We start from the raw sequence: 27,505 nt of genomic DNA, 5'->3' as shown, positions 1-27,505 counted from the left end.
ATTCTCCAGCATTGACAGTCCCTACTGTCTCTCCCCAGAACATTACCTGGGTCTCCAGATTAATTGTTTGGTGATAGTGCACATTGTGCAAAGGGTGAGAGGGGTTTGGAACGATCTTCCACAAACCACATTGAATGCTGAGAGAGATAATGTTTTATTGAGCAGAGGCATTAAGGAGATAGGGGCCAAAGGCAGCTGTAGGCTACAGATCAGCCACTGAATGGTAGAACAGGCTCGAGGGGCAGAATGGCCTACTCCTGTTCCTTTTCTGTTCGGGTTTTATTTTCATACATTTTATGACTTGTAAGTCTCTTTTCCCGTATATATCCTGTGTACCTGCATGCTTTCACTTGTTCTTAATAGTTTCTGATGTCTAATGGTTCCCCACTTTTCTGGCAAACATACATCTTCAGTGTTAGTAGAATCCCTGTAATGCGGAAACAGGCCCTTCTCTCCAACAAGTTCACACCGACCCTCAAAGCATCCCACCCACACCCAGCCCTATAACCCACCTAGTCGACACATCCCTGAACACTTTGAGCAATTCAGCACGGCCAATCCATCTAACCTGCACATCTTTGGACTGTGGGAGGAAACCGGAGCATCGAGACAAAACCCACACAGACACAGGGAGAATGTGCAAACTCCACACAAACAGTCGCCCGAGAGTGGAATTAAACCCGGGTCCCTGGCGGTGTGAGGCAGCAGAGCTAGCCACAGGCACCGTGCCACCCCAGAAATATAGCCGGCAGTGTTGGACCCTGTTTCTTTCAATGGGGCGTAGACTTTATTTTTTATTGAGAGAAGAACTTTGACAAACACCTTTTTTAGCAGAAATGTAAATCTTGGTGGCCTCTCTCTCTTGTGTACTGCAGCCAGCAGAGGCTGAAGGCCCTTGGCTGGGAAAAGTTTGCTCTTTTTCCATCACAACAGATGACTGAGAGGGGGCTGGGGGATGAATTAATTCACCAGTTGAGCTTCAGCAAGCAACATGACAGAAGCAGACTGCAACAGTTGTGTTTCGGGGATGAAGCTTGTTATGTTTTCACATCCATATAAACGCATGTTTCTTCCCTGATGACAGAGGCAGATTCATTTTGATTCAAACCATCCATGATCAAGGCAGCATAAGTAACTCCATCATGTCTGTTGTCGTGCACATCAGGATATTCGCCCTGCATTGAGCAACATGGAAAGTGGTGTTTGTAAGGTATCTGCCGATATCCTGTACCTTTGCTCCTCTCAAAGTGATTTTTAAAAAATTTGCCGATCTCAATCTCTTGGTTCCTGTCAATCCCTTTCTCACCACCCCCACACCCTGTTCTTTTTGTTTTGTCTTTCTGGTTTCTCGATTTGGATGAGAATACAAGGAGGCATGGTTGGTAAGTTTGTGAATGACACCAAAGTTCGTGGTGTCTGTGAACAGGGTTATCTCAGAGTACAACGGGATCTTGGTCAGATGGGCCAATGTGCCAGACTGGTAGATGGAGTTTAATTCAGATAAATGTCAGGTGCTGCGTATTGTAAGGCAATCTGGGCAGGACTGACACAGTAAATGATAGGGCCCTGGGGAGTGTTGTCGAACAGAGCGACCTCGGGCTGCAGGAGCATATTTCTTTGAAAGTGGTGTCATAGGTAGACAGGGCGGCGAAGGTGGTGTTTGACATGCTTGCCTTCATTGGTCAGCGCTTCCAATGTAGGAGTCAGGATGTCATGTTGTGGCTGTACAAGACATTCCTGAGGCCATGTTTAGGACACGGCGTATGATTCTGGTCACCCTGTTGAACGAGCAAAGGTCCATAAAAAGTTTACAAGGATGTTGCTGGGACTGGAACATTTGAGTTATGAGGAGAGATTGGATAGGCTGGGAATTTTTCCCCCTGGTGTGTCAGAGGTTCAGGGGTGACATTATAAAATCATGAGACGTTTGGATCAGGTGAATAGACAAGGTTTTTACCCCAGGGTAGGGAAGTCCAAACGTAGAGGGCACAGGTTTAAGGTGGGGGCGGAGAAAGAATATGAGGGGCACTCTTTTTCACACAGAAGGTGGTGCGTGTATGGAATGAGCTGCCAGAGGATGGGGAGGAGGCTGGTACAATTACAATATTTACAAGATATTTGGACAGCTACCTGGATAGGAAAGGTTTAGAGGGATATAGGCCCGATGCAGGCAAATGGGATGAGTTCAGTTTAAGATACTTGATCGGTGGGTCAGCAAGTTTTCAGACGACACAAAGGTTGGAGGTGTCGTTGACAGTATAGACGGCTGTTGTAGGCTGCAGTGGGACATTGACAGGATGCAGAGATGGGCTGAGAGGTGGCAGATGGAGTTCAACCTGGATAAATGCAAGGTGATGCATTTTGGAAGGTCGAATTTGAAAGCTGAGTACAGGATTAAGGATAGGATTCTTGGCAGTGTGGAGGAACAGAGGGATCTTGGTGTGCAGATACGTAGATCCCTTAAAATGGCCACCCAAGTGGACAGGGTTATTAAGAAAGCATATGGTGTTTTGGCTTTCATTAACAGGGGGACTGAGTTTAAGAGTCGTGAGATCTTGTTGCAGCTCTATAAAACTTTGGTTAGACCGCACTTGGAATACTGCGTCCAGTTCTGGTCGCCGTATTATAGGAAAGATGTGGATGCTTTGGAGAGGGTTCAGAGGAGGTTTACCAGAATGCTGCCTGGACTGGAGGGCTTATCTTATGAAGAGAGGTTGACTGAGCTCGGACTTTTTTGATTGGAGAAAAGGAGGAGGAGAGGGGACCTAATTGAGGTATACAAGATAATGAGAGGCAGAGATAGAGTTGATAGCCAGAGACTATTTCCCAGGGCAGAAATGGCTAACACGAGGGGTCATAGTTTAAGCTGGTTGGAGGAAAGTATAGAGGGGATGTCAGAGGCAGGTTCTTTACACAGAGTGCTGTGAGAGCATGGAATGCGTTGAGCAGTTGTGGAAGCAAGGTCATTTTGGGTCATTTAAGAGACTGCTGGACATGCATATGGTCACAGAAATTTGAGGGTGCATACATGAGGATCAATGGTTAGCACAACATCATGGGCTGAAGGGCCTGTTCTGTGCTGTACTGTTCTATGTTCTATGTATTGCTTCCGTGCTGTATGACTCTATGACGTTCGCTTTTCAATGTGCTTCCGATGTTTATCTCTCTCTCTTCATATTTCATTGTCTTTCCCTCCACCCTCCTCTTCATCTCCACACTTTGCCCCATTGTTGCTGTCGATTTTCTGCATCCTTCTTTGTCTCATGCTCTCTCATTCTCTTTCTCTCTAGCCATTTTTCCCGTCCACCTCTGTCTCTCTTTCTCTCCATCCTGTGGTTGGTCTCTCACTTTGTCAATCAATCCTTTTTTGGCCTACTCTTCCTCACCTTCAAAGTATATTCTATATCACTGGACATTCCTCACTCTCCAAGAGAATCTAATCAGACTTTGCACAGCAAGAAAATAAGTGATTTGAGTTTGACTAAGAATTGCGTGCTTACCATTGTGTTATGCTGCATCACATTGGCATTGTCATCTGGGATGAAAGAAGCACAGAAATTGAGTTTTTCTCTGCCTGACTGAGCAGTGAAACTTAGTTTATGTTGTCAATTGTTTCTGTGTACTAAAACTCTGTGCTCACAGAAATGTAGGCTCAAAACTTACCAACTCTGCCATACTCCTGCTCTTGCATTGGAGAGACACCTGGTGGTGGGTTAACCTGAGGGTCAGCACATTTCACGTGAGGGAGAGACTGAGGTGGACATTCCTACATCATAACCTCAGTCGGTTTGGGAAGTCAACCCACACTGGTGGCATCACCCACCAGCCCTTCCAAGTGAACTACCCTTTCTAACCCACAGTCTAATAAATAGTGACAAATAATATTCATTTGAACTAGATTCTATGCACTAGGAAGGTTCCCGGTATGAGGGCATTGTCTTATGAGCTAAATAGGTAGGAACTCACCGGAGTTTAAAAGAATGTAAGGTGATCTCCTTGAAACATATTGGGGCTTGACAGGGTCAATACTGAGAGGATGTTTCCCCATCATGGGAGAGTCTAGCACCAGAGGACACAGCCTCTGAGTAAAGGGATGTCAATTGAAGACTGAGAGGAGGAAAAAAAACTTCTGCCAGAGGGTTGAGTGTCTTTGGAACTCCTTGCCACAGAGAGCTGTGTGGGTGGGGGTAGAGTTCTTGCGTATATTTAAGGCTGAGATGGATGGATTCTAAATCAGCCAGAGAACCAAGGGTTACAGGCAAAGTGATCATGAGGAATGTTGGATCAGGCCCGAGGGGTTGAGTGGCCAATAGCTGTTCCTATTTCTTATGGTCCGTTCCCAATTGGAGGGTTCCTTGCCCATTCTGAACACATTCTGTAAGCTGCATCATTATCCATTCAGTGCAAACTAATGGAGACTGAAAAGCAACATAACATGGGACAGTTTGGCCTCCTCCCTTACACAGGTGAAAACACACCACACACTATTCATTCCAAGGCACTGGGTGTTTTCAATGAAATGTTTCCTTTCTCTAACATCCACCTCGCTGAATGTTTACAAGGCAAGGCTAGATAAATTTTTGAACAGTAAAGACATTAAGGATTATGGTGAGCAGGCAGGTAAATGGAACTCAGTGTCAAAAAGATCAGCCACGATGTTATTAAATGGTGAGGCAGGCTCGAGGGGCCGTTTGGCCTACTCCTGGCCTAGTTCTTACGTTCTTGTAATACCCTGATCTGGGTAAGTGAAAAGTCAAGCCATAAGGATGGTTCATAGCACTGACATTTACATTTCTGACTTATTTTGCTGATATAATTGGGCAAGAGTGAACACCAACACCTAAAATGCTAGCTTCCACATCATGTGCTTGACTTCACTTGAAGTGAGTCTCCAACATGACATACACAGGGCCCCAAACAAAATCATTTGTGTTTTGTCTGGCAACCCTTTAGCTAGCCCTTCTGCAGAAGGGTCACTGGACTAAAAATGTTAACTCTCTCTCTCTCTATACAGATGATGTTAGACCTGCTGAGTTTCTCCAGCACTTTCTGGTGTTGTTTTCTTTAGCTGTTTGACCATGACAGTATCCATTACACCAGCTGTCAAGTTATTTCAATGCTTGTTTCTGTTACTGTAGCAGAGAGCGAACAATTATACAGCAAATAGGCATGAAGTTTAGAATTTCTCCACTAAAACTGTGAGCACATTTATCACCTTAAGAATCATAAAGAAAGATGTTACTTTGCATCACAGCCTTTATAACCAGCCACCAACACCAGTGATATACTTACAAATGCCATCATGATCTTTGCTGTGTGAGCTTTGAACTGCTGTCGATGCAGCCCTAGAAAATAAAGACAAAAGTTGGCCCAAGTGTGCTCTCAATATAATGGGAATGAATGGCACAAATATCAATAAGCAGTAAATATGAGATATAATGATGTGTTAACGTACAGCTACATGTATTGCATAAAGTTAAGCATTGGATTAACATGAATCATGTGACATTCTCACCTCTGATTTTTTTGATGTTTCTTACGACCTGATGGATATAAAACAATAATGCAATGGTGAAATGTCTCAAATATGATCGTCAATGTCAACATAAAACAAAGAACTGCAGGGTGTTGGATATGAGAATCAAAAACAGAGAATGTTAAAGAAAGACAGCAGATCTGACACTATCTCTATTTACAGAACAAACAGAAGTCTGAAGCACAACGGGACTTGGGAGTCCCAGATCAGGATTCTCTTCAGGTTAACAGGCAGGTTCAGTTGGAAGTTAGGAAGGCAAATGCAATATTAGCAGTTATTTTGAGAGGGCTAAAATACAAGAGCAGGGATTTACTGCTGAGGCTGTGTAAGGGTCTGGTCAGCCCATATTTGGAATGTTGTGAGCAGTTTTGGGCCCTGTATCTAAGGAAGGATGTACTGATCTTGGAGAGGGTCAAGGGGAGGATTACATGAATGATGCCAGGGATGAGGGGCTTGTTATATGGGGAGCAGTTAACGACTCTGGTTCTGTACTCAATGGAGATCAGAAGGATGAGGTGGGGGTGGTGTCTGAATGAAAACTAGAGATTACTGAGAGGCCTGGATAGAGTGGACGTGGAAAACGTGTTTCCAGGCGAGATTAGAACCTGAGGGCACACCTCAGAGTAAAGAGACAATCCTTTAGAACTGAGCTGAGGAGGAATTTCTTCAACCAGAGGGTGGTGAATTTTTGGAACTCATAGCCACAGAGGGCTGTGAAAGCCAAGTCATTGAGTGCCTTTAAGACAAAGATTGACAGGTTTCTTGAGTGGGAAACGTGACCCGGGGTTACGGGCTGAAGACAGGAGAATGGGGTTTGAGAAACTTAACAGCTACGATCGAATGATGGAACAAGTCTGATAGGCTGAAAGGCCTAATGCTGCTCCTATGTCTTGTGGTCTTATCATCTTCGTATGCTGCTTGACAGTCATTGCTGAGAGGATGTTTCCCTGGCATGGGAGGGCCAGAGGCCACAGTCTCAAATAAAGGACACCAGCTGAAGACTGTGAGATGATGAGGAATTTCTTCTCTCAGAGGGTTGAGAGCTTTTGGAACTCTTTGCCACAAAATTTTTTGTGTGTGGTGGTGGGAGAGGGTGGGGGCTGGTGTCCAGAGTCCTTGTGTATATTTAAGGCCGAGATAGATAGATTCTTAATCAGCTGGGGAATCAAGGGTTACAGGGGGGCAAGTGGACGTGAGGCCTGGGGGATCATCCATGATCCGAATGAATGGTGGATCAGGCTCAAGAAGCCCAACTGCCTACTCCTGTTCCTATTTCTTACGGTGTTATAGACTTGGAGTGTTAAGTCTGTTTCCCTCTCGCTGCACAGATGATGCTCGACCTGCTGAGTTTCTCCAGCAATTTCAATTTCAGTCATTTTTTTTGAATCCAGCGTCAAATTGAAGAATTTAAAAATTTAAATGAAACCTCCCTAAATTAAATATTAAAGAAAGCTAAGAACGTGACCACTCTAAATACACATAGAGCAGAGTAAAAGTAAAACTAAAATGATGCAGTTGTGTTTTTCCAGTTACAACTTTGAATTGCCACAGCAGAGACAGAGGCCATTTGTCCATTGAGTTTACACTGACCCTCCAAAGAGCATCCCACCCAGACCTATAATCCCTACTTCCCATGGCTAACCCACACACCCCTGGACACTTTAGCATGGACAAACAACCTGAGCTGCATGCACTTCTTCAGACTGTGGATGGAAACCCAGACAGACAATGAGGAGAACATGCAGATTCCACACAGACAGTCACCTGAGGGTGGAATTGAGCCCAGGTCCTTCTTGCTGGGAGGCAGCAGTGCCAACCATTGAGCCACTGTACTATCCTGTATTGACTAGATGCTGGTAAGGACAGACATGATATATCCTCATTTGCTTCTAAAAGAGTGCTCCGCAGTGAAATTTGTGAAATGACTGCACAGAACAGGCTGGCCGATGAAAATGCTCAAAGCTACAGGTGATAAATGTAAATGCTTGCATCGCTTTCTGCTCTCAGTACCTGTCCTTTCATTCATGGACAACTCTGGATGAATTCAGGGTGGAGAGGTTGTTGTTTTAACCCAATAAATTCTTGTGCAGTTGCCAAACATATTGTCTCTTTTATTGGTTACCCATTGCTTTTGCAATTAGAAATCTAAGGGCACGAGTAGGCCATTCTGCCCCTCCAACCTGTTCCGCCATTTAATGAGATCATGGCTGAACACTGTGCCTTAACTCCATGTACCTGTCCCTGGTCCGTATCCCCCTTTACAGCTTTACTTAACAAATAATTTTCTCTCTCAGATTTGAAATTAACAACTGATGTGGCACCCACTGCCTTTTTAAATTAAGTAGTGGGTCAGTATGGAGGGAAAAAGAATGTGATTGGACACTTCCTGTGAATGTATTAATGCCCCAGACAGCTGGACAAATCTCATGGGTCATTCTTTAGTACCTTATAACTGTTTGCCTTTCTGTGCATAGAATGGTTAAATGTGATGCCCTCACTGAAACATAGGGAGTGTTTGTGTGCTGTCAGTGTTACAGGGACACTACCCCAGAATTGAGAACAAAATGCCAGGCAGCCCCATATGCTAGCTCTTACAAGTTAAACCCAATTTCTAGATCTACAACTGGAAGCTAGTGATGAACTTGTCCTCAGTTATGGTTCAAAGCTGATTTTGTTTGTGTTAATTCATTCATGGGATGTGGGCATCACTGTCCAGGCCAGCATTTATTACCTTTGCTCTTCGGATCCTCTTCTCTCGGAGTGAACTGGCCTCTCCTGAATTTTTTGAATGAGCATTCTTTAGGACTCCACTTTGTACACATCATATGCTACTTTTTTCCTCATTACCACCGTCCCCTTTCTGAAAAACTGAACTTTTCATATCAGGGTTTTAAAGATCCCATTTCAATGAGTGTGAGCAGAACAAACCTGCAGAGATGCTCACATCATTCACTGGAACATCTAAACTGAAAACTGTGTCTTGCTGGTCTGAACACACTAAACTAAAATATTAGAGTTAGACAGGACGTAAACAGTTCATGCCATGCAGATTTCACAAACTATACCAGTCCTATTTACCTGTATTTGGACCACATCCTCTAAATCTTTCCTGTCAATTTACCTGTCCATATGTCTTTTAAATGATTTACTTGAACCCGTCCCTACCACTTCCTCTGGCAACTCGTTCCATACATCCACCACTCACTGTGTGAAAATGTTGTTCTTCAGGTCTCTTTTAAAACTTTCCCCTCTCAACTTAAGTCTATGCGGTGAGTTTTGGATTCCCCCACCCTGGAGAAAAGAGCTTGGCAACTTCTACATGCTGCTCATGGTCTTTTCAACATTTCAGGTCACCCTTCAGTCTCTAACACTCCAGGGAAATAAATCTCAGTCTATCCAGCCTCTTCTTATTAACCAAACTCTCCATTCCTCGCAACAACCTTGTACGTTTTTTTCTGCACCTATTCTGGTTTAACAACATCCTTCCAAGAGCAGAACGACCAGAATTGTATGCCGTATTCCAAAAGTGGCCTCACCAATACCCTGTACAGCCACAGCATGGCTTCTTTACTCCAATCCTCAATGCTCTGACTGACAAAGGCACGTGTTCCACATGCCTTCTTTGCCATCCTGTCTACCTGTGCTGTCACTTCAAGGGACTATGTACCTATACCCCTAGATATCTCTGTTCAACAACACTCCTCAGGGCCTCATTGAACTCATATTTTCAAATAATACTAATACATCATGGAACTTCATCACATCTTTCTGCTCCCTTCTCCAAATTAATTGATAAATTGTCATTGATATAGAAATCTACAGCATCTGAAAACACCCTTCAGCACATGCCAGTCCATGCAATTCAAAAACCATTCTAATCCCATTTCGTTGGCAAGTGGGTCATTGCCCTGGCATCGCAACTGCACATCTAAACACTTCTCCCCCACCCTTAGAGGCAGTAAGCTCCAGATTCCCCACCATCCTCTGGTAAATCCTTGTAAATCACCCTGTGCACCTTCTCCCAGTGCCATCATATCCCTCCGAACCAGTGACGTCACCCTTTTCAATCAGTTACCTTTCTTGATAATTATAAGGCACAGCAGCGCAAGTAAAAGAATGATCACAGCAGCACAAGCCAGTCCAACGTACAGATAGAATCCCGTCTGGGCACCTACGCAATGCAAAAGACAGAGTCACATTAATGTACAGCACAGAAACATCAGCATGTCTGGCTGAAAATAATAAGCATCTTGAAGCATCAGATGGTCCTTTATTGACACATATTGACTGAATCAATAAATGGCCATTTAAAAGCCTTGCCGTGTTAATGTTCCTGAGATTTGAGTTGGAGCGGATAACTGGCATGTCCCATAATGCACACCACTTATGCCTGCAGTGGGAGGTTTAACAGGATGCTGCCTTGGGAGGCTGGAGGGTTTCAGGGATGGAGAGGGATAAAATGATGTTTGGTGTGGTTAGGGCAGAGAGGAAGAAATGTTTCCTGTTGGAGGGACATGTGACGGGGGAAGTGGCTTCGAGGAGATGCGAGGATTTTTATTAACATCCAGAGCATGGTGGGGAATGTGGAACTCACTGCCTGGAAGTGTGGGAGAGGCAGAAACCCTCAGCACATTGAAGAAGGATTGAGATGTGCACTTGTGATGCCAAGGCAGACAAGGCTATGGGTTAGCCAATGGGTTTAGAAAATAATGAGGAGGTTGCTTTTGATGGGCAGATAGGCCTGTTTCTGTGCTGCAGTTTTCTTTTGATATGTAATTTTACAACACCCACTCCCATCCATTATTGCCCATAAGCATTCACTGATAATGTCCACTGTTTGATATTTTAATTACTTCTGCTCCTCGGGTGGATAATCTTATAGTGGTTTCACCTGCTGTGACAAATTCAAAAATATGCATCTTTCCAAACAACTCAAATGCAAACTGAGCAATGTTTGCTGCACATCAGGGGCCTGAATGGTCAAATGGTCATGTTGGTCAATGCACAGACAGCTCTGTGTCAAAGCCCAGGCATTATATCCTGTTGAACAATGGCAGTGTTATCTGTCATTGTCTGTGAATCAAGATGAAGCCGGCTAAATCAGAAACAGGTAGATGCCTGCCAGGAAAAGAGGCTTATTTGAACAAATTGGAACAAGCTAAATCGTCAGCATGAGACAAGCTTAAAACTGGAAGCACCATTCGTCATTGAACTGACTTTTACCCAATTTAGTATTTACAAAAACAAACTAACAGTACCTATTACCTATATGTATTTGTGAAAACGCGGAAGACTCTGAGATATAAGAACATGTAATTACCTTTCAATTTATGATCCCACTTTCCTTTCTCCTTGACTGAAACAGATTGGCTGGATGGGGAAAGGACAGGGCGTCCATTAACGTTTGTCTCATATCGACAAGTATAGTTTCCTCCAGAAGCATGTTCATAGACATTGATGGCAAAGGCTGCAGCACCTTCAAGACCAGTCACATGACGTTGCTGTCTAAAACCTTCCCTCTGACTGTTGTACAAGTAGAATATTCCTCCGTCGGGGCGAATCTCACCTTGGCAGGAAATCACGACATCGCCCATGGCTGAACTGGCACCAGTATCTGAGAGTGTGATCGTCGGTTGGGAGAGGTGATCTGTCACATCATTTTAAAGTACAGACTTTAAAGAAAACACTTGGAAGGAGAAAGGTCCAGAAGAAAACAATTACAAAGTCCAAACAGACCCCTCAACAGCAAGAAAGCTCAAATCAACCACATAACATATTTCTGAAGAAGGGTCTAGGCCCGAAACATCAGCCTCCCAGCCCCTCTGATGCTGCTGGGCCTGCTGTGTTCATCCAGCTCTACACCTCGTTATCTCAGATTCTCCAGCATCTGCAGTTCCCACTATCTCTTCTATAAATGTATGCAAATCTCTGACTGAAAACAGAGGAGATGTCGTAAGAAACACCAAGGTCTTGACTAAGTGACCCCTACTCCATTACCAATGCAGTCAATCGAAGAGAAGATGGTTTTGATCTTAGAAGGAATGAAACCTAACCTCCAAATGCAGGACGCTGAATAGGGACAAACAGTCACACTACCCATGCATTGCTGTCCCATTGCCATTGGCTGAGGCGGGTGAGACAAGTGAAGCACATAGCATTGATGACCAGCTCCCAAAATCAGGTAAATTCACAGCAACAGGAGGGGAGGAAGAGGGGAAGAGATTCCGAGAGATGATCCACATAATCTCCCTGGGGGATGGCAGGAGACCAGGAATTCCCCTCCATTAGCCCCAGGGAAGATCAAATACTGTTGATCTCAAAGAATACCTGGGAATCGACCAAAGGCCACAGGATCACTGGGATGTGGGACAGTGCAGGCTGCAGACCTTCATTCTATAGAACGGTTCCGCATTGGGGCAAGAGTTCACACCTGCCCTTTGGGTTACATATTCCGTTGCTTTGTCTGACTAACTATGGAAATTGCTGCTTCTCAATAAACTTTCAGACAGTTTCTACAAATGGCCCACTGCCTGTACTCGGTGATTGTGGTCATGTACCTGTGTAAAATGAACATTGGTCACTTTGCAAAATGCCAAAATGGACCTTACTGAGAATGACGTTGGCGCCCATCGATTCAGTGCTTTCTGAACTATTGCAAACTGATTATTCCAAACAGGTAGGAGCCGGTTTAATGACATACCTCCGACGTGTATCAGAATGGGCTCAGTCCATCCTGATCTTCTCCATGTTCCATTCTCCGTCACAAATAAACATTCACAGCTGTAACTTGCTTCACCTCTCCTTAAGGGTTTTAATTGTAAAGATGTTTCACATTGTCCTTCAGGAACCGCTGTGTCACTAAATTCAGAATTGTAGCAGGAGTGCGTCCTTGTGGCTGGACATTGACAGCTACACTTCACTAATGTTGTCTCACCATCCAGAAATACCTCATATGATGGATTTAAAGACACAACTGGCTTTGGCAAGTCATCTGAGGGACACAATTAAAGCATTTTATGCGCAGAATATCTTCAATCAAAATGCATGAGCCTATTACGATAAGCTGACTTGACATGTACTTTACTGCACAAAGATCACATGCTGCTGTAAATGATCATGCTTGAGAGCATTATATTCTTAAAATGAATCTCACTGGTTGAAATTATATCAAAAGCGCATAGAGTCAAACAGCATGGAATCAGGCCCTTTGGTGCAACCAGTCCATGCCACACATAATCCCAAACTACACTGGTGCCACCGGCCTGCTCCTGGCCCATTTCCCTCCAAACACTTCCTACTCATGCACTTATCCAAATGTCTTTTAAACGCTGTAATTGTACCCACGTCCACTACTCCCTCTGGAAGTTCATTCCACATGCAAACTATGGGGATACTGGCCTTCAGTAGCCAAGGCACAGATTGAAAAAGGTGGTGATGCTGGAACTATATAAAACATCAGATAGGTCACTCAGCACGTGTACTGTCTACAGTCCTGGAAAGCACACACTGGGAGGGATGTGATAGCACTGGGAGAGGATGCAGAGGGAGATTTACCAGGATATCGCCTTGGTGGCTGGTGAGTTTTAGTAATGGAGAGAAATTGGACCGACTGGGTTTGTTTCTCATTGAGCAGAGGAAAGCGAAAGAGGGGACATGAATTGAATTCCACTGGAATAACTTAATTGTCACATGCACTCAAATGAGAACAGTGAAAAGTTTACAATTTGCCCTCTTAGGTATATGGTGCTTGGGTACACATCCCTCAGTACAAGTTCAAAGGGAAAAAAAAGCTGGAAAAATAAAAGAAATATAAAGTCCAGCATACCATATTTTAGGAATCAATTAGAAATGAGAGAAATAAAAAAAGTTCAGAGCAATGGTCTATCCAACCCAGTCAATGATGCCACCCAAACTCCATTCCACAAAGGAGTAAACTCCAGACCACATCAGGCTTCACGTTGAGGCCCTTGAAACCAGGAGACTGCTCTGGAATCACCTCAAGGCCAGAAGCCCACACTGAGGACAAGGGACTACCACACGAGGCCAAAAGTCCAACATGCCAGGCCAGGAGCCTGCCACACTGGGTCCTCACTGAGGCCAGAAGATCACACCAAAGAAACAAGCAAAGAGAAAAAGCAGCACAAAAGGGAGAATAAAAAAGAGAACAGAAAAATAAACAGACAGAAAGGACAGGCTCCAGCTGTTGCATCCTACTCCACCATCACCCTGGTGCTTGATTGCAACGTATTAAATGAGGAGGGGGCATTGATAGTACAGACAGGTTGAAGCCCCTTTAACTGAGGGATCAACGACGGGGGGCAAGGGGCAATAGATTGAAGGGAAGGGCCAGGATATTGAGAGGGGATGTGAGGAAGAACATTTTTCACACAGAGGTTGCTGGGGAATCTGGAACTGACTGCCTGTAAGTGTGGGAGAGGCAGAAACCCTCATCACATTGAAGAAGCAATTAGAAGCGCACTCGCAATGCCAAAGCTATGGACCAAGTGGGATGGGAGAACACTGAGGTGGCTGTTGTTGACTGGTGCAGACTCAATGGACCAAACGTCCCTTTCTGTCCTGTAGATCTCTATGGCAGAATGAATGTCATGTTTTTTTCTTAAGCTTTATCAAAGCTGTAAATGTTTTATGAAGTTTGAAGCAATGACACCTGATAATGTAATGATGGCCATTTAGACCATTGTAATTCTCACATTACCGGTTCTGTATACTGTCGGGAAATATAATCAGCAAATCTGTGGCACTTCTTAACAGACAGAAAAAAAGATGTTAGAAGATTAACTTTCAAAATGATGTATGTAAGCTGTACACAAATCTCAGCAGTGGTTTTGTTCAAGCTGTTTCTGTTCAATTGATCTGATAATCAGGTGAAAATGGATTAACAAAGTAAAGTTGATGTTAATGAAGTTAATTGTATTTTAATTCTCATACTCACCTACATCCTGCGTCTTGACCAGAACATGGAAGAGAACTAGTGGGAAATGATAAAGGAATTACTGAATGTTAATATTTTTCCCTTTACTAATCTGGAGACAGACTGAGATGCTAATTTCTGCAGCAACACACTTGGATGGTAGGGGCATGAGTCTGGAGTGTAATATTTGTGCAAGATCATGGAACGCAGTCTAAATTGGTGTAATACACATTAAAGATGCTTCAAGTTGTGTTTAAGCAGGCATTCCTTCAGACAGCTTTGGTAACATGCTGATTGAATGCCTTGGACACTCACACCAGATGTCTTCGCATTTTGAATTCAAGTGCTGATAATAAAAAAAATATTGCTGTAAAGGTGTATGTGGTTATCGCATCCCCACTCTCCCTGAACACTCTGCATTCATAAGGAAGAGATAAAAAGAAAGGGACCTGGGCTAGTTCATAAAAAAACAAAAACATCGATAGATTAGCATGAGGAACTGTGACTGAAGCAAAAAAAAAAGTTGAATCATTTTGGTTTCAGTTAGGAAACAGCATGGGGAAACAGTGATTGTGCGAATTATTCATACCGCAAAAAAAATTATGATACAAATCTTGCACATGTTATCATCCAGAAATTAAGCTTACATTTAACACGGGTAGGGTCATAGACTTATACAGCATGGAAACAGACCCTATGGTTCAACTCTTCCACGGCGATCAGACATTCCAATCTGACCTGGTCCCATTGCTAAATATATATATATATATATATACACACACACACACATATATACATATATGTATATATCCACTCAGATGCCTTTTAAATAACAAAATTATACCAATCTCCACAAGCTCCTATGGTAGCTTATTCCATATGCAGCATCCTTTGTGTTAAAAAGTTACCCCTCAAATCTTTACTCTCTCACCTTCAGCCTACACTCTGTAATTCCGAACACCCCCATCCTTGGAAAAAGATCATGGTGATTGACCCTATCTGTGCCCCTCATGATTTTACCAACCTCTATAACCCTTCACCTTCTGACTCTCCAGGGGAAAACAAAGCCCCAATCTCTTCAGCCTCATCTGAGAATCCAAACCCTCCAGTCCCATCAACCTCCTGGTAAATCTTTTCTGTAGCCTCTGAAGTCGAGTAACATTTTGCCTCTAGAAGTGCAAACAAAGTTAAACATAGCATTGTAAAACTGGCCTCACCTATGTCCTCTACAGCCATGACATGACATCACTCCTATACTGAATGTTCTGACCAATGAATGCAAGTGTGCCAAACACCTTCTTCACCATCGTGTGTACCTGTGACTTCACTTTCAAGCACCATGCACCTGTACCCTAGGTCTCCTCTCCGGAATACACCCAGGGACTGTTTTTCTGTAACAAAGTAATAATGAGCAATACACTGCATTTGGAGACTCAGTTATCAAGTCAGTGTTAATGTGGTGGAGGATGAATGGCAGGTGTGTATACAAGATGTTTTCCTGGACCATCACATTGAGGCACCAATCTGGGATCATATGAGGATTTGGTATTTCGTAATGAGGAAAGATTCATTAATACCGGTTCTTCAGATTAGCCCATAGGAAATAGTGATTGTAACCTCATAGAATTTAGGAACTTGCGAACATAATGTCTCAATTTTAGTTTAAGTTTGAATGTGACATTGTTCAGCTTTAAGATGAACAAAGGAAAATATAAAAATAAAGGAAGAGGTCATCTGGAGGAAAGTTTGGAAATACACAAAAATAGTCAACAGGAAATAGGCAATTCTATTACCAAATAATTCAGGCTCCAAAACAAGACTAAGTTGCTGGAAATTCTCAGCAAGTCAGCAGCATCTGCGAAGAACAAAGTCAGAACTGACTAAGGATCACAGGACCCGGAACATTAAGTCTGGTGTTTTCCCGATTTACAGCATTCACAGGTCTTTCAGTTTTTCTTCAGGTTCCACAACAGGTGTACATTCTTTTAATGTATAAACGTTCAACGGGAACAGTGGATCTAATGAAGGATCACTAAAGATATATAACATTTTGTGAGGTGAAATCAAGCAGATTAAGGGGCTGCCAGAAACATAATTGGCACATTGTTGGCTATTCTTTCCTAACTGCAGATTCTGAAGTTGGTCATGCTGACTTGAAGGTGTCTAATGTAACCTCTTGAATAGTGATGAAAATGGGACAATGGAAATCTTTGTTAGCTCGGTGACCACAATAGAGAACATGTTAGAATCTGTTCGAGAGAACCCGCTACTTGAGCAGGAATCGAAGATTGGATATATGGGACAGAGCCAACAAGGCAGCATTAAAAGGGAATCATGTTTGGTTAAACTGATAGAGCATTTTGATGATATTAGTTACAGCATCAGTAAATGAGAAAAAGAGAGTTGATGTTTTTTTAATGCATTTGTGGGATGTGGGCATCACAGGATGGCCAGTATTTCTTGCCCACCCCTCGTTGCCCTTGAGAAGGTGGTGGGAAGCTGCCTTCTTGAACTGCTGCCATCCACCTGTTGTGGGTTGACCCACAGTGCCATTACAGAGGAAATTCCAGGATTTTGATTCAGCAAAAGTGAAGGAACAGCGATACATTTCCAAGTGAGGGTGTTAAGTAGCTTGGAGGGGAACCTGAAGGTGATGGCGTTCCCATCTGTCTGCTGCCTTCGTCCTTCTCGATGGAAGTGGTTATGGATTTGGAAGGTGCTGTCAGAGGATCTTTGGTGAATTTCTGTAGTGCGTCTTGCAGACGGTACACACTGCTGTTACTGACTGTCGGTGGTGGAGGGAGTGGATGCTTGTGGATGTAGTGCCACTCAAGCGGGATCCTTTGTGCTGGTTATTGTCAAGCTTCTTGAGTGTTGTTGGGGCTGCTCTCATCCCGTCACATGGGTAGTATTCCATCACATTCCTGACTTGTGTCTTGTAGAATGTGGACAGGCTTTAAGGAGTCAGGAGAGAAGTGAGTCACTGTGGTAGTCTCAGCTCTGACCAGCTCTTGTACCAACTGCGTTCATGTGCTCAGCCCAGTTGAGTTTCTGCTCAATGATAACCCCCAGGATGTTGATGGTGGAGGGTTCAGTGATGGCAACAACATTGAATGTCAAGGGGTGGTGAACACATTGTCTCTTATTTGTGATGGCCATAGCCTGGCATTTGTGAGGCACGAACGTCACTTACCACTTGTCAGCCCAGGCCTGGATATTGACAAGATCTTGTTACATTTGAACACAGACTGTTTCAGCATCTGTGGAGTGAGAAATGGTACTGAACAGTGGCGAATATCACCACTTCTGGCTTTATGTGGTGGGAAAGGACATTGGTGAGGCAGCTGAAGATGTTTGGGCGGAGGACACTACGCTAAGGCACTCTGGCAGAGATGTCCTGGAGCAGAAATAATTGACCTCCAACAACCACAACCATCTTCCTGTGTGTAACATATGACTTCAAACATTGGAGAGTTTACCCCGATCCCCACTGGTTCTTTTGCCAGGGCTCCTTGATGCCATGCTCGTTCTAATGCAGCCTTAATGTCAACGGCTGTCATTCTCAGCTCACCTCTGGGATTCAGCTCTTTAGCCCATGTTTGAACCAAGGCTGTAATGAGGTCAGGAGCTGAGTGGCTCTGGTGGAACTGGAACTGGGCATCACTGAGCAGGCTGTTGCTGAGAAGGTGTGACTCCTTAGCACTGTTGATGACACCTTCCATCACTCTCCTGATGATTGAGTGTACACTGATGGGGTAGTAACTGGCCGGGTTGCATATTTCCTAATTTTTGTGTACAGGACATCACTTGGGAAATTTTCTACTTTGCCGGGTAGATACCAGTGTTGTAACTGTACTGGAACAACTTGGCTTGGGGACTGGCAGGTTCTGCAGCACAAGCCTGCAGTACAATTGCAGGAATGTTGTCAGGGACCGTAGGCTTTGCAGGATCCAGTGTCTCCAAAGTTTCTCGCTATCACATGGAGAGAATCAAATTGGCTGAAGACTGGTATTTGTGATGCTGGGGACCACTGGTGGAGGCTGAGATGGATTACCCACTTGCCAATTCTAGCTGAAGATTGCTGTGAATGCATCAGCCTTACCTTTTACACAGATGTGCTGGGCTCTTCCATCATTGAGGATGGGGATATTTGTGGAGCCTCCTCCTCCAGTGAGTTGTTTAATTGCCCAACACCATTCATGACTGGATGTGGCAGGCCTGCAGAGCTGAGATCTGATCTGTGGGTTGTGGGATCGCTTAGCTCTGTCTCTCAGTTGCTGCTTTTGCTGTTTCATGTGCAGTATTCCTGTTTGGTGGCTTAACCAAGTTCACACCCCATCTTCAGATGTGCCTGGTACTGCTCCTGGCATGCCCTCCTGCACACTCCTTTGAACCAGGGTTGATCCCATGACTTGATGGTAATGGTTGACTGGGGGATATGCTGGGCCATGAGATGACAGATTATGCTGGAGTACAATCCTGCTGCTGTTGATGGCCCACAGTGCCTCATAGATGTCCAGTCACAAGTAGCTAGATCTGTGCAAAGTCTGTCCCATTTAGCATGGTGATAGTGCCACACAACACAATGGCATGTGCTGGTGGGGCTGTGTCTCCACAAGTGCGATGGTCACCCTTACCGATACTGTCATGGACAGATGCAACTGCAGCTGGCAGGTTGGTAAGGATGAGACCGAGTCTGCTTTTCCCTCTTGTTGGTTCCCTCACCACCTGCCACAGATCCAGCCTGGCAGCGATGTCCTTTGGGCACTGACCAGCTCGATCTGCAATACTGCTGCCGAGCCACTCTTGGTGGTAGGTATTGAAATCCCCCACTCAGAGTGCATTTTGTGTCCTTGCCATCTTCAGTGCTTCCTCCAAGTGGTGTTCAACATGGAGTACCGATTCATTAGCTGAAGGAGGATGGTATACGGTCATCATCAGGAGCTTTCCTTGCCCATATTTAATCTGAAACCATAAGACGTCATGGGGTCTGGAGTCAGTGTTGAGCTTTCCCTGAGCAACACCCTCCCTACTGTATGTCACTATGCGGCCACCTCTGCTGGGCCTTTCCTTTCAGTGAGACAGGACATATCCAGGGATGGTGATGGTGGTATCTGGGAGATTGTCTGTAAGTTATGATTCTTTAGGTATGACTCTGTCAGGTTGTTACTTGACGAGTCTGTGAGGCACATCTCCCAAGTTTGGCACTAGCCCCTAGTTGGTAGCGAGGAGGACATTGCAGGATCAACAGGGCTGTTTCTGCCATTATCTTCTCCAGTGCCGAGGTTAATGCTCGATGATCCATCTGGTTTCATTTCATAGAGACTCTGTGGTGATTGGTACTTCAGAGAGCAAATGAGAATTAACTACGTTGCTGTAGGTCTGGAGTCACATGTAGGCCAGACCAGGTGAGGATGGCAGATTTCTTTCCCTGAAGGGGATCAGTGAACCAGATGTGTTTTTGCAAGAATCAGCAATGTTTTCCTGGTCATCAATAGATTCGTAATTCCAGGCTTTTTTTTTTTAAATTGAATCAAAATCCACCACCTGCCCTGGTGGGATTCAAACCCTCATCCCGAGAAGATGAGCTGGGTTTCTGGTCTAATAGTCCAGCCCTGATACCACTCGACCATCACCTACCCTATCAGAAGGCTTTTCATCAAATCCCACACAGGATTGCAACAAATTTAATTGCACCGGAAGAGATTGGATGTATTGAATAGTATGATCACAAATTACGCAGCCTGTGGGACAGGGTGGATTGAACTGGAATATTTTGAAATTGCTCCATACAGAGAAAGCAGAGATAAGAAAAGAATATATCATGATCAGGAGGCAAGCTCTCCTCATGTGATGTTACAACCATGAAGCATCATGTGGCTAGAGATCATTGAAGATGTCAGCACAGGAAGGGATAAACACTAAGTTTACATTTTCAAAATACTGGGCTACAATAATGGAAGGTATTGACTAAATTAAAATGTGGCAGTGAGCTAAACTCTTTCGATGCACTTCCACAATTGACCAGTTCCTGAATTATGCAAAGTAACTCATTACTTAAAGCCATCTTTTAGGAGTTAAAAGCACAAACTGAGAGGACCTACTACTCACCAATTGCAAGAAGGATTGGAGAAGCAAACATTTTCCAACAAAACTCTCAGCCGATTTTTCGATGTTGAGGTCCGTGAGTTGGTTTCTTTTCCTATTTGACTTTCTGACTGATTGGAAGACAACAGTCAGTCTTGAGCAATGTGAAACAGGAACTGAGACGGCGACACAAGTTATCATGCCGTTTGCCAATGCATTTTCTGGCAAAAAGTTATTGCTAACATCAAAAAACAGGCAACTTTGTTGAGCAGGCAGCACAGAAACAGTGCGTGAAAGTGAGAGCCCAAAGGCCTTCCGGTGGATTACACACAGGGGCTAAACTTAGCTCAGTCGGCTGGGCTGTTAGCTTGTACTGCGGAGTCACAATAACCAGTTCAATTCCCACAGCCAGCTGAGGTTACCGCAAAGTTCTCACCTTCTCCCCCTCACCCCTCACTTGAGTCATGCTGACCTTCAGATTAAACCCACCACAAGTCATTTCTCTCCCTGACAAAAAGAGTGGCACTGTGGCAAGTTTACCATTACCGAGGGGTTAGTAGTCATGACAGATCTCATGGCTACATGATTGCATGAAGAAATTCTGAGTGTACATGTAAATGGAATGTTTAATGTGCATACGGTGTATTTGAAATCACTTTAAAACAAAATTAAGATTGCCCTGTTACAATTTGTCAATTCTGAAAAGCTGTATGATATGCTGTTATAAATCTGAGGTACAGAGTCTTCACTTGAGAGAAGAAAAGATGAATGTACATTTCACATATTAGCCCTGTGTACATCTCACTCCGCGAGACATATTGGGTGTTTTTTTTAATTTCCTCATGGCCAGCAATTACTAACCATCCCTCGTTACTTTAAGAAGTTGCTGGCGAGCTGCCTTGTTGAATTACCGAATTGGAGTTAAACTGTCAGATAGAACATGAAGTACATAGAACATAGAACATAGAACAGTACAGCACAGAACAGGCCCTTCAGCCCACAATGTTGTGCCGACCATTGATCCTCATGGATGCACCCTCAAATTTCTGTGACCATATGCATGTCCAGCAGTCTCTTAAATGACCCCAATGACCTTGCTTCCACAACTGCTGCTGGCAACGCATTCCATGCTCTCACAACTCTCTGCGTAAAGAACCTGCCTCTGACATCCCCTCTATACTTTCCACCAACCAGCTTAAAACTATGACCCCTCGTGCTAGCCATTTCTGCCCTGGGAAATAGTCTCTGGCTATCGACTCTATCTATGCCTCTCATTATCTTGTATACCTCAATTAGGTCCCCTCTCCTCCTCCTTTTCTCCAATGAAAAGAGACCGAGCTCAGTCAACCTCTCTTCATAAGATAAGCCCTCCAGTCCAGGCAGCATCCTGGTAAACCTCCTCTGAACCCTCTCCAAAGCATCCACATCTTTCCTATAATAGGGCGCCCAGAACTGGACGCAGTATTCCAAGTGCGGTCTAACCAAAGTTTTATAGAGCTGCAACAAGATCTCACGACTCTTAAACTCAATCCCCCTGTTAATGAAAGCCAAAACACCATATGCTTTCTTAACAACCCTGTCCACTTGGGTGGCCATTTTAAGGGATCTATGTATCTGCACACCAAGATCCCTCTGTTCCTCCACGCTGCCAAGAATCCTATCCTTAATCCTGTACTCAGCTTTCAAATTCGACCTTCCAAAATGCATCACCTCGCATTTATCCAGGTTGAACTCCATCTGCCACCTCTCAGCCCATCTCTGCATCCTGTCAATGTCCCGCTGCAGCCTACAACAGCCCTCTACACTGTCAACGACACCTCCGACCTTTGTGTCGTCTGCAAACTTGCTGACCCATCCTTCAATTCCCTCGTCCAAGTCATTAATAAAAATTACAAACAGTAGAGGCCCAAGGACAGAGCCCTGTGGAACCCCACTCACCACTGACTTCCAGGCAGAATATTTTCCTTCTACTACCACACGCTGTCTTCTGTTGGCCAGCCAATTCTGTATCCAAGCAGCTAAGTTCCCCTGTATCCCATTCCTCCTGACCTTCTGAATGAGCCTTCCATGGGGAACCTTATCAAATGCCTTACTGAAGTCCATATACACCACATCCACAGCTCGACCCTCATCAACCTTACTAGTCACATCCTCAAAAAACTCGATAAGGTTTGTAAGGCATGACCTACCCCTCACAAAGCCGTGTTGACTGTATTTGATCAAGCCATGCTCTTCCAGATGGTCATAAATCTTATCCCTCAGAATCCTTTCTAACACCTTGCAGACGACAGACTTACCGGTCTATAATTGCCAGGGATTTCCCTATTTCCTTTCTTGAAGAGAGGAATTACATTTGCCTCTCTCCAGTCCTCAGGTACGACTCCAGTGGAGAGCGAGGATGCAAAGATCTTCGCAAGTGGCGAAGCAATTGCATTTCTCGCTTCCCAAAGCAGCCGAGGACAAATCTGATCCGGGCCTGGCGACTTGTCAATCTTAATGTTTGACAAAATTTTCAGTACATCAGCTTCCTCTATCTCTATCCATTCCAGCATGCACACCTGCTCTTCAAAGGTTTCATTCACTACACAGTTCGATTCTTTCGTAAAGACAGAAGCAAAAAACTCATTTAGGGCTTCCCCTACCTCCTCAGGCTCCACACACAAGTTCCCTATGCTATCCCTGATCGGCCCTACTCTTTCTTTGACCTTTCTCTTATTCCTCACGTAAGTGTAAAATGCCTTTGTGTTTTCCCGGATTCCTTCTGCCAAGCCTTTCTCGTGCCCCCTCCTGGCTCTCCTCAGACCATTTTTGAGCTCCTTCCTTGCCTGCATGTAATCCTCTCTAGCTGAACTTGACCCTAGCTTCCTCCACCTTATGTAAGCTACCTTCTTCCTTTTCACTAGAAGCTCCACCGCTCTCGTCATCCAAGGTTCCTTTATCTTACCCCTTCTTGCCTGTCTCAGAGGGACATATTTACTCATCACTCCCAACAACTGTTCCTTAAACCATCTCCACATGTCTATAGTTCCCTTACCATGGAACAACTGCTCCCAGTCCATGCTTCCTAACTCGTGTCTAATCGCATCATAGTTTCCTCTTCCCCAATTAAATATCCTCCCATTCTGCCTAATCCTCTCCTTCTCCATAGCTATGTAGAATGAGAGAGTGTTATGGTCACTATCACCAAAATGCTCTCCCACCACAAGATCTGATACCTGCCCCGGCTCGTTTCCGAGCACCAAGTCTAGAATGGCCTCTCCCCTCGTCGGCCTGTCAACGTACTGCGTTAGGAAACCCTCCTGAACACACCTTACAAAAACAGCTCCATTCAAATCTTCTGCTCGAAGGAGGTTCCAATCAATATTAGGAAAGTTAAAGTCACCCATTACAACAACCCTACTGCGTCCACACTTTTCCAAAATCTGTCGACCTATGCTTTCTTCAATCTCCCTGCTGCTATTGGGGGGCCTGTAGTAAACCCCTAACGAGGTGACTACTCCCTTGCTGTTCCTAATTTCCACCCATACTGACTCAGTAGGCAGATCTTCCTCGACAATGGAAGCTTCTGTAGCTGTGATACCCTCTCTGATTAGTAGTGCTACACCCCCTCCTCTTTTTCCCCCCTCCCTATTCTTTTTAAATGTTCTAAACCCTGGAACATCCAGCAACCATTCCTGCCCATGAGAAACCCATGTCTCTGTTATGGCCACAACATCATAGCACCAGGTACTGATCCATGCTCTAAGTTCATCACTTTTATTCCTGATACTCCTTGCATTAAAGCAAACACACTTTAACCGATCCCTTGGTTCCTTCCCAGGAAAATCCTTCCCACTAGCTGGTCTACCTCTTGCTACTGCCTCACCTGCATCAACGCTCACCTCCGGTATACAGCTCAGGTTCCCACCCCCCTGCCATACTAGTTTAAACCCTCTCGAACTACTCGAGCAAACCTTCCACCCAGGACATTGGTCCCCTTCCAGTTCAGATGCAACCCGTCCTTCTTGTACAGGTCCCACCTTCCCCAGAAGGCATCCCAATTATCAACATATCTGAAGCCCTCCCTCCTACACCAGCTGCGTAGCCACGTGTTCAGCTGCGCCCGCTCCCTGTTCCTCACCTCGCTATCTCGTGGCACCGGTAGTAAACCAGAGAACACTACTCTGTTTGTCCTGCTCTGCAGCTTCCATCCTAACTCCCTGAAATCACTTTTTATATCCTCAAACCTATTTCTGGCTATATCATTTGTGCCAATATGTAACACGATTTCTGGCTGTTCACCCTCCCCTTTCAGAACTTTATACACCCGATCGGAGACGTCCCGGACCCTGGCACCAGGGAGGCAACATACCTTCCGGGAATCCCGATCTTGCCCACAAAATCTCCTGTCGATTCCCCTAACTATCGAGTCCCCTACCACGAGTACTTTTCTATTCTGCCCCCTTCCCTTCTTTGCCACAGTGTCAGGCTCAGTGCGAGAGAACTGACTACTATGGCTTTCCTCTGGTAGGTCAACCCCCCCAGCAGTATCCAAAACGGTATACTTATTGCTGAGGGGAATGCCCACAGGGGATCTCTGCACTGTCTGTCTGTCCCCTTTCCTCCCCCTAACTGTAACCCATCTATCCTCGTCCTGAGCCTTAGGAGTGACCAACTCCCGATAACTCCTCTCAATTACCCCCTCTGCCTCCCGAATGATCCGTAGTTCATCCAGCTCCAGCTCCATTTCCCTAACACGGTTTTCAAGGAGCTGTAGCTGGGTGCACTTCCCGCAGATGTAGCCAGCGGAGACGTGTGCCACATCTCCCAACTGCCACATTTTGCAGGAGGAGCAAGCAACTGCCCTAGCATCCATACCCCACTTATCTGAACACCCACTCAATACTAAAGCAGAAAGCTCACTTCAAGTAATAATAACAAATTAATAACAAACTTATGTTCAATAGAGAAAGTTTAGAATGAACCTTACCTTATTAACTAGGTTAGAGGAGGAGGGCGGGTGGGAGACACTACAGTTGTCGAGTCTCGGGTTTCGCCGCCTTGCTGATATATATGGTCACTGCTTTCCTTCCCGGCTGCCCCTCTGGTCCTCGTCACTTCCTCTGATGCTCCCGCTCCTTCTCTGAAAGAGGAAAAAAAAACACCGCTGCCCGCTACCGGTAAGTAATTTTAAAAATAAACTGCTTTACCTTAGCTGCAGTCTTCCGGGTCCGTCTTGCCTCCGCTGCTGCTCGCACTCAAAAAGGCCGTTGGCGTCGAAGGGTGAGTATTTATACTCACTGCTTTCCTTCCCGGCTGCCCCTCTGGTCCTCGTCACTTCCTCTGATGCTCCTGCTCCTTCTCTGAAAGAGGAAAAAAAAAACACCGCTGCCCGCTACCGGTAAGTAATTTTAAAAATAAACTGCTTTACCTTAGCTGCAGTCTTCCGGGTCCGTCTTGCCTCCGCTGCTGCTCGCACTCAAAAAGGCCGTTGGCGTCGAAGGGTGAGTATTTATACTCACTGCTTTCCTTCCCGGCTGCCCCTCTGGTCCTCGTCACTTCCTCTGATGCTCCCGCTCCTTCTCTGAAAGAGGAAAAAAAAAACACCGCTGCCCGCTACCGGTAAGTAATTTTAAAAATAAACTGCTTTACCTTAGCTGCAGTCTTCCGGGTCCGTCTTGCCTCCGCTGCTGCTCGCACTCAAAAAAGTGTGTTGGAAAATCACATTCCTCCTAGCTCCTGAATGCTCAGTCTGAATTTAAATTTTTATTTCAAATAGCGTGGCATAACATTTAGAATCCTGAAAATGAAACGGAAATTGTCAAAATGAGTCCTGTAGCAGAAAAAGATTCATTCTGATAATTATAAACTGAAATTATTTTGTTATATCTCACCTATATAAATTTCATTTTAATAACATTTCAACTTACTAAAATAGCTCCTTTTCACCTTTCAATTCAATGTTCAGAACACCAGCTGAATCATTCATGCTGCAGGTTTGTTCAATACATTTAATTCAGCTGCTTCATCGATGACATTCCCTCTGTTGTAAGGTCAGAAGTAGGATGTTTGCCAAAAATTGTACAATGTCCAGCATCATTCACCACTCCTCAGATACTGATGCAGATCATGTAGTTTCCCAACAGTATTTCTATCAAACGGAAACTGTGCACCTCTCTCTACTTTGCCCAGAACAGCAGTGGCATTGAGTATCTACCACCAACTTCCTGTCAAACTGAATTTCTTCAAAAGGGAAACGCCATCATCTTGTATCTCTCCAACTGAAGGGAGGGTTGTTGTCCTTTGAACTATTCTTGTGCAATTTTCACGCGAAGCATCTCCAGAGTCATAACATAAAACAAAGAACTGCGGATGGATGATGGTGATCTGAAACAGGCAAAACCAGACATTTTGAGAAGAGTTCCAAACAAATGCGTATAATTACCAACTTGTAATTAGTCTCTTGAAGCGAAAATTGACCTTGCGTTGTTGATCACCACTGATCCCCTCCCAGTCTTGAACTACAAGGATTATCAGTGCATCATTCCATTGATTACTCTCATGCTATTTGCATTGCCTTAAATGCACCTATTCTGTCCACAAGATATTTCGTAGATCATGGAATCCTCACAGTGTGGAAACAGGCCCTTCGACCCAAAAGGTCCATACCAACATACAAATCATCCTACCCATTCCCATCCCCCTGTAACCCACCTACTCTACACATCCCTGAACACATTGGGTAACTTAGCATGGCCAATCCACCTAAACTGCCTATCTTTGGACTGTGGGAGCAAACTGGAGCACCCGGAGGAAACACACGCAGACACAGGGAGAATGTACATGCTCCACACAAACAATCGTCTGAGAGTGGAATCGAACCCAGGTCCCTGGCAATGTGAGGGAGAGAGGCTTTGTGACAGAATATTTTAAAAGTTGGCCTTTTTGAATTGTTTGCAATAAATTCAATT

General features: G+C 44.6%; 2 protein-coding genes across 2 annotated transcripts in view; both read right to left on the bottom strand.

Annotated features, from left to right (window-relative positions):
• LOC132207190 (histone H3-like) overlaps positions 1–27,505 on the bottom strand; it is a 913,943-nt gene that overhangs the window by 575,272 nt on the left and 311,166 nt on the right. The gene's annotated exons all lie outside the window — the stretch shown is intronic.
• On the bottom strand, positions 139–25,836 carry LOC132206935 (uncharacterized). The gene is made up of 10 exons (XM_059642047.1): positions 25,525–25,836; positions 20,580–20,686; positions 14,490–14,525; positions 12,237–12,527; positions 10,857–11,183; positions 9,612–9,707; positions 5,516–5,543; positions 5,293–5,345; positions 3,501–3,535; positions 139–1,175 (listed from the first exon to the last, which is right to left on the bottom strand). The coding sequence occupies exons 2-10, from the start codon at positions 20,608–20,610 to the stop codon at positions 1,038–1,040; spliced, it is 1,035 nt and encodes a 344-aa protein (XP_059498030.1). The 5' UTR covers positions 20,611–20,686; positions 25,525–25,836; the 3' UTR covers positions 139–1,037.

This window comes from Stegostoma tigrinum, chromosome 44 (genome assembly GCF_030684315.1).
Source record: "Stegostoma tigrinum isolate sSteTig4 chromosome 44, sSteTig4.hap1, whole genome shotgun sequence".
In the NCBI taxonomy this organism is placed as follows: Eukaryota; Metazoa; Chordata; class Chondrichthyes; order Orectolobiformes; family Stegostomatidae; genus Stegostoma; species Stegostoma tigrinum.
The sequence above is the reverse complement of the archived record's forward strand: the minus strand, read 5'-3'. Positions and strand labels throughout refer to the sequence as shown.

What these genes read in the sequence shown, in the direction of transcription:
- LOC132206935 (XM_059642047.1), bottom strand. Translation starts at nt 20,610, where the DNA reads ATGTTTGCTTCTCCAATCCTTCTTGCAATTG. An exon ending in CCTTATAATTATCAAGAAAG is followed by an intron (nt 5,544 to 9,611) that starts GTAACTGATTGA and finishes TATATCCATCAG; the next exon opens with GTCGTAAGAAACATCAAAAA. An exon ending in AAACATCAAAAAAATCAGAG is followed by an intron (nt 5,346 to 5,515) that starts GTGAGAATGTCA and finishes TTTATTTTCTAG; the next exon opens with GGCTGCATCGACAGCAGTTC.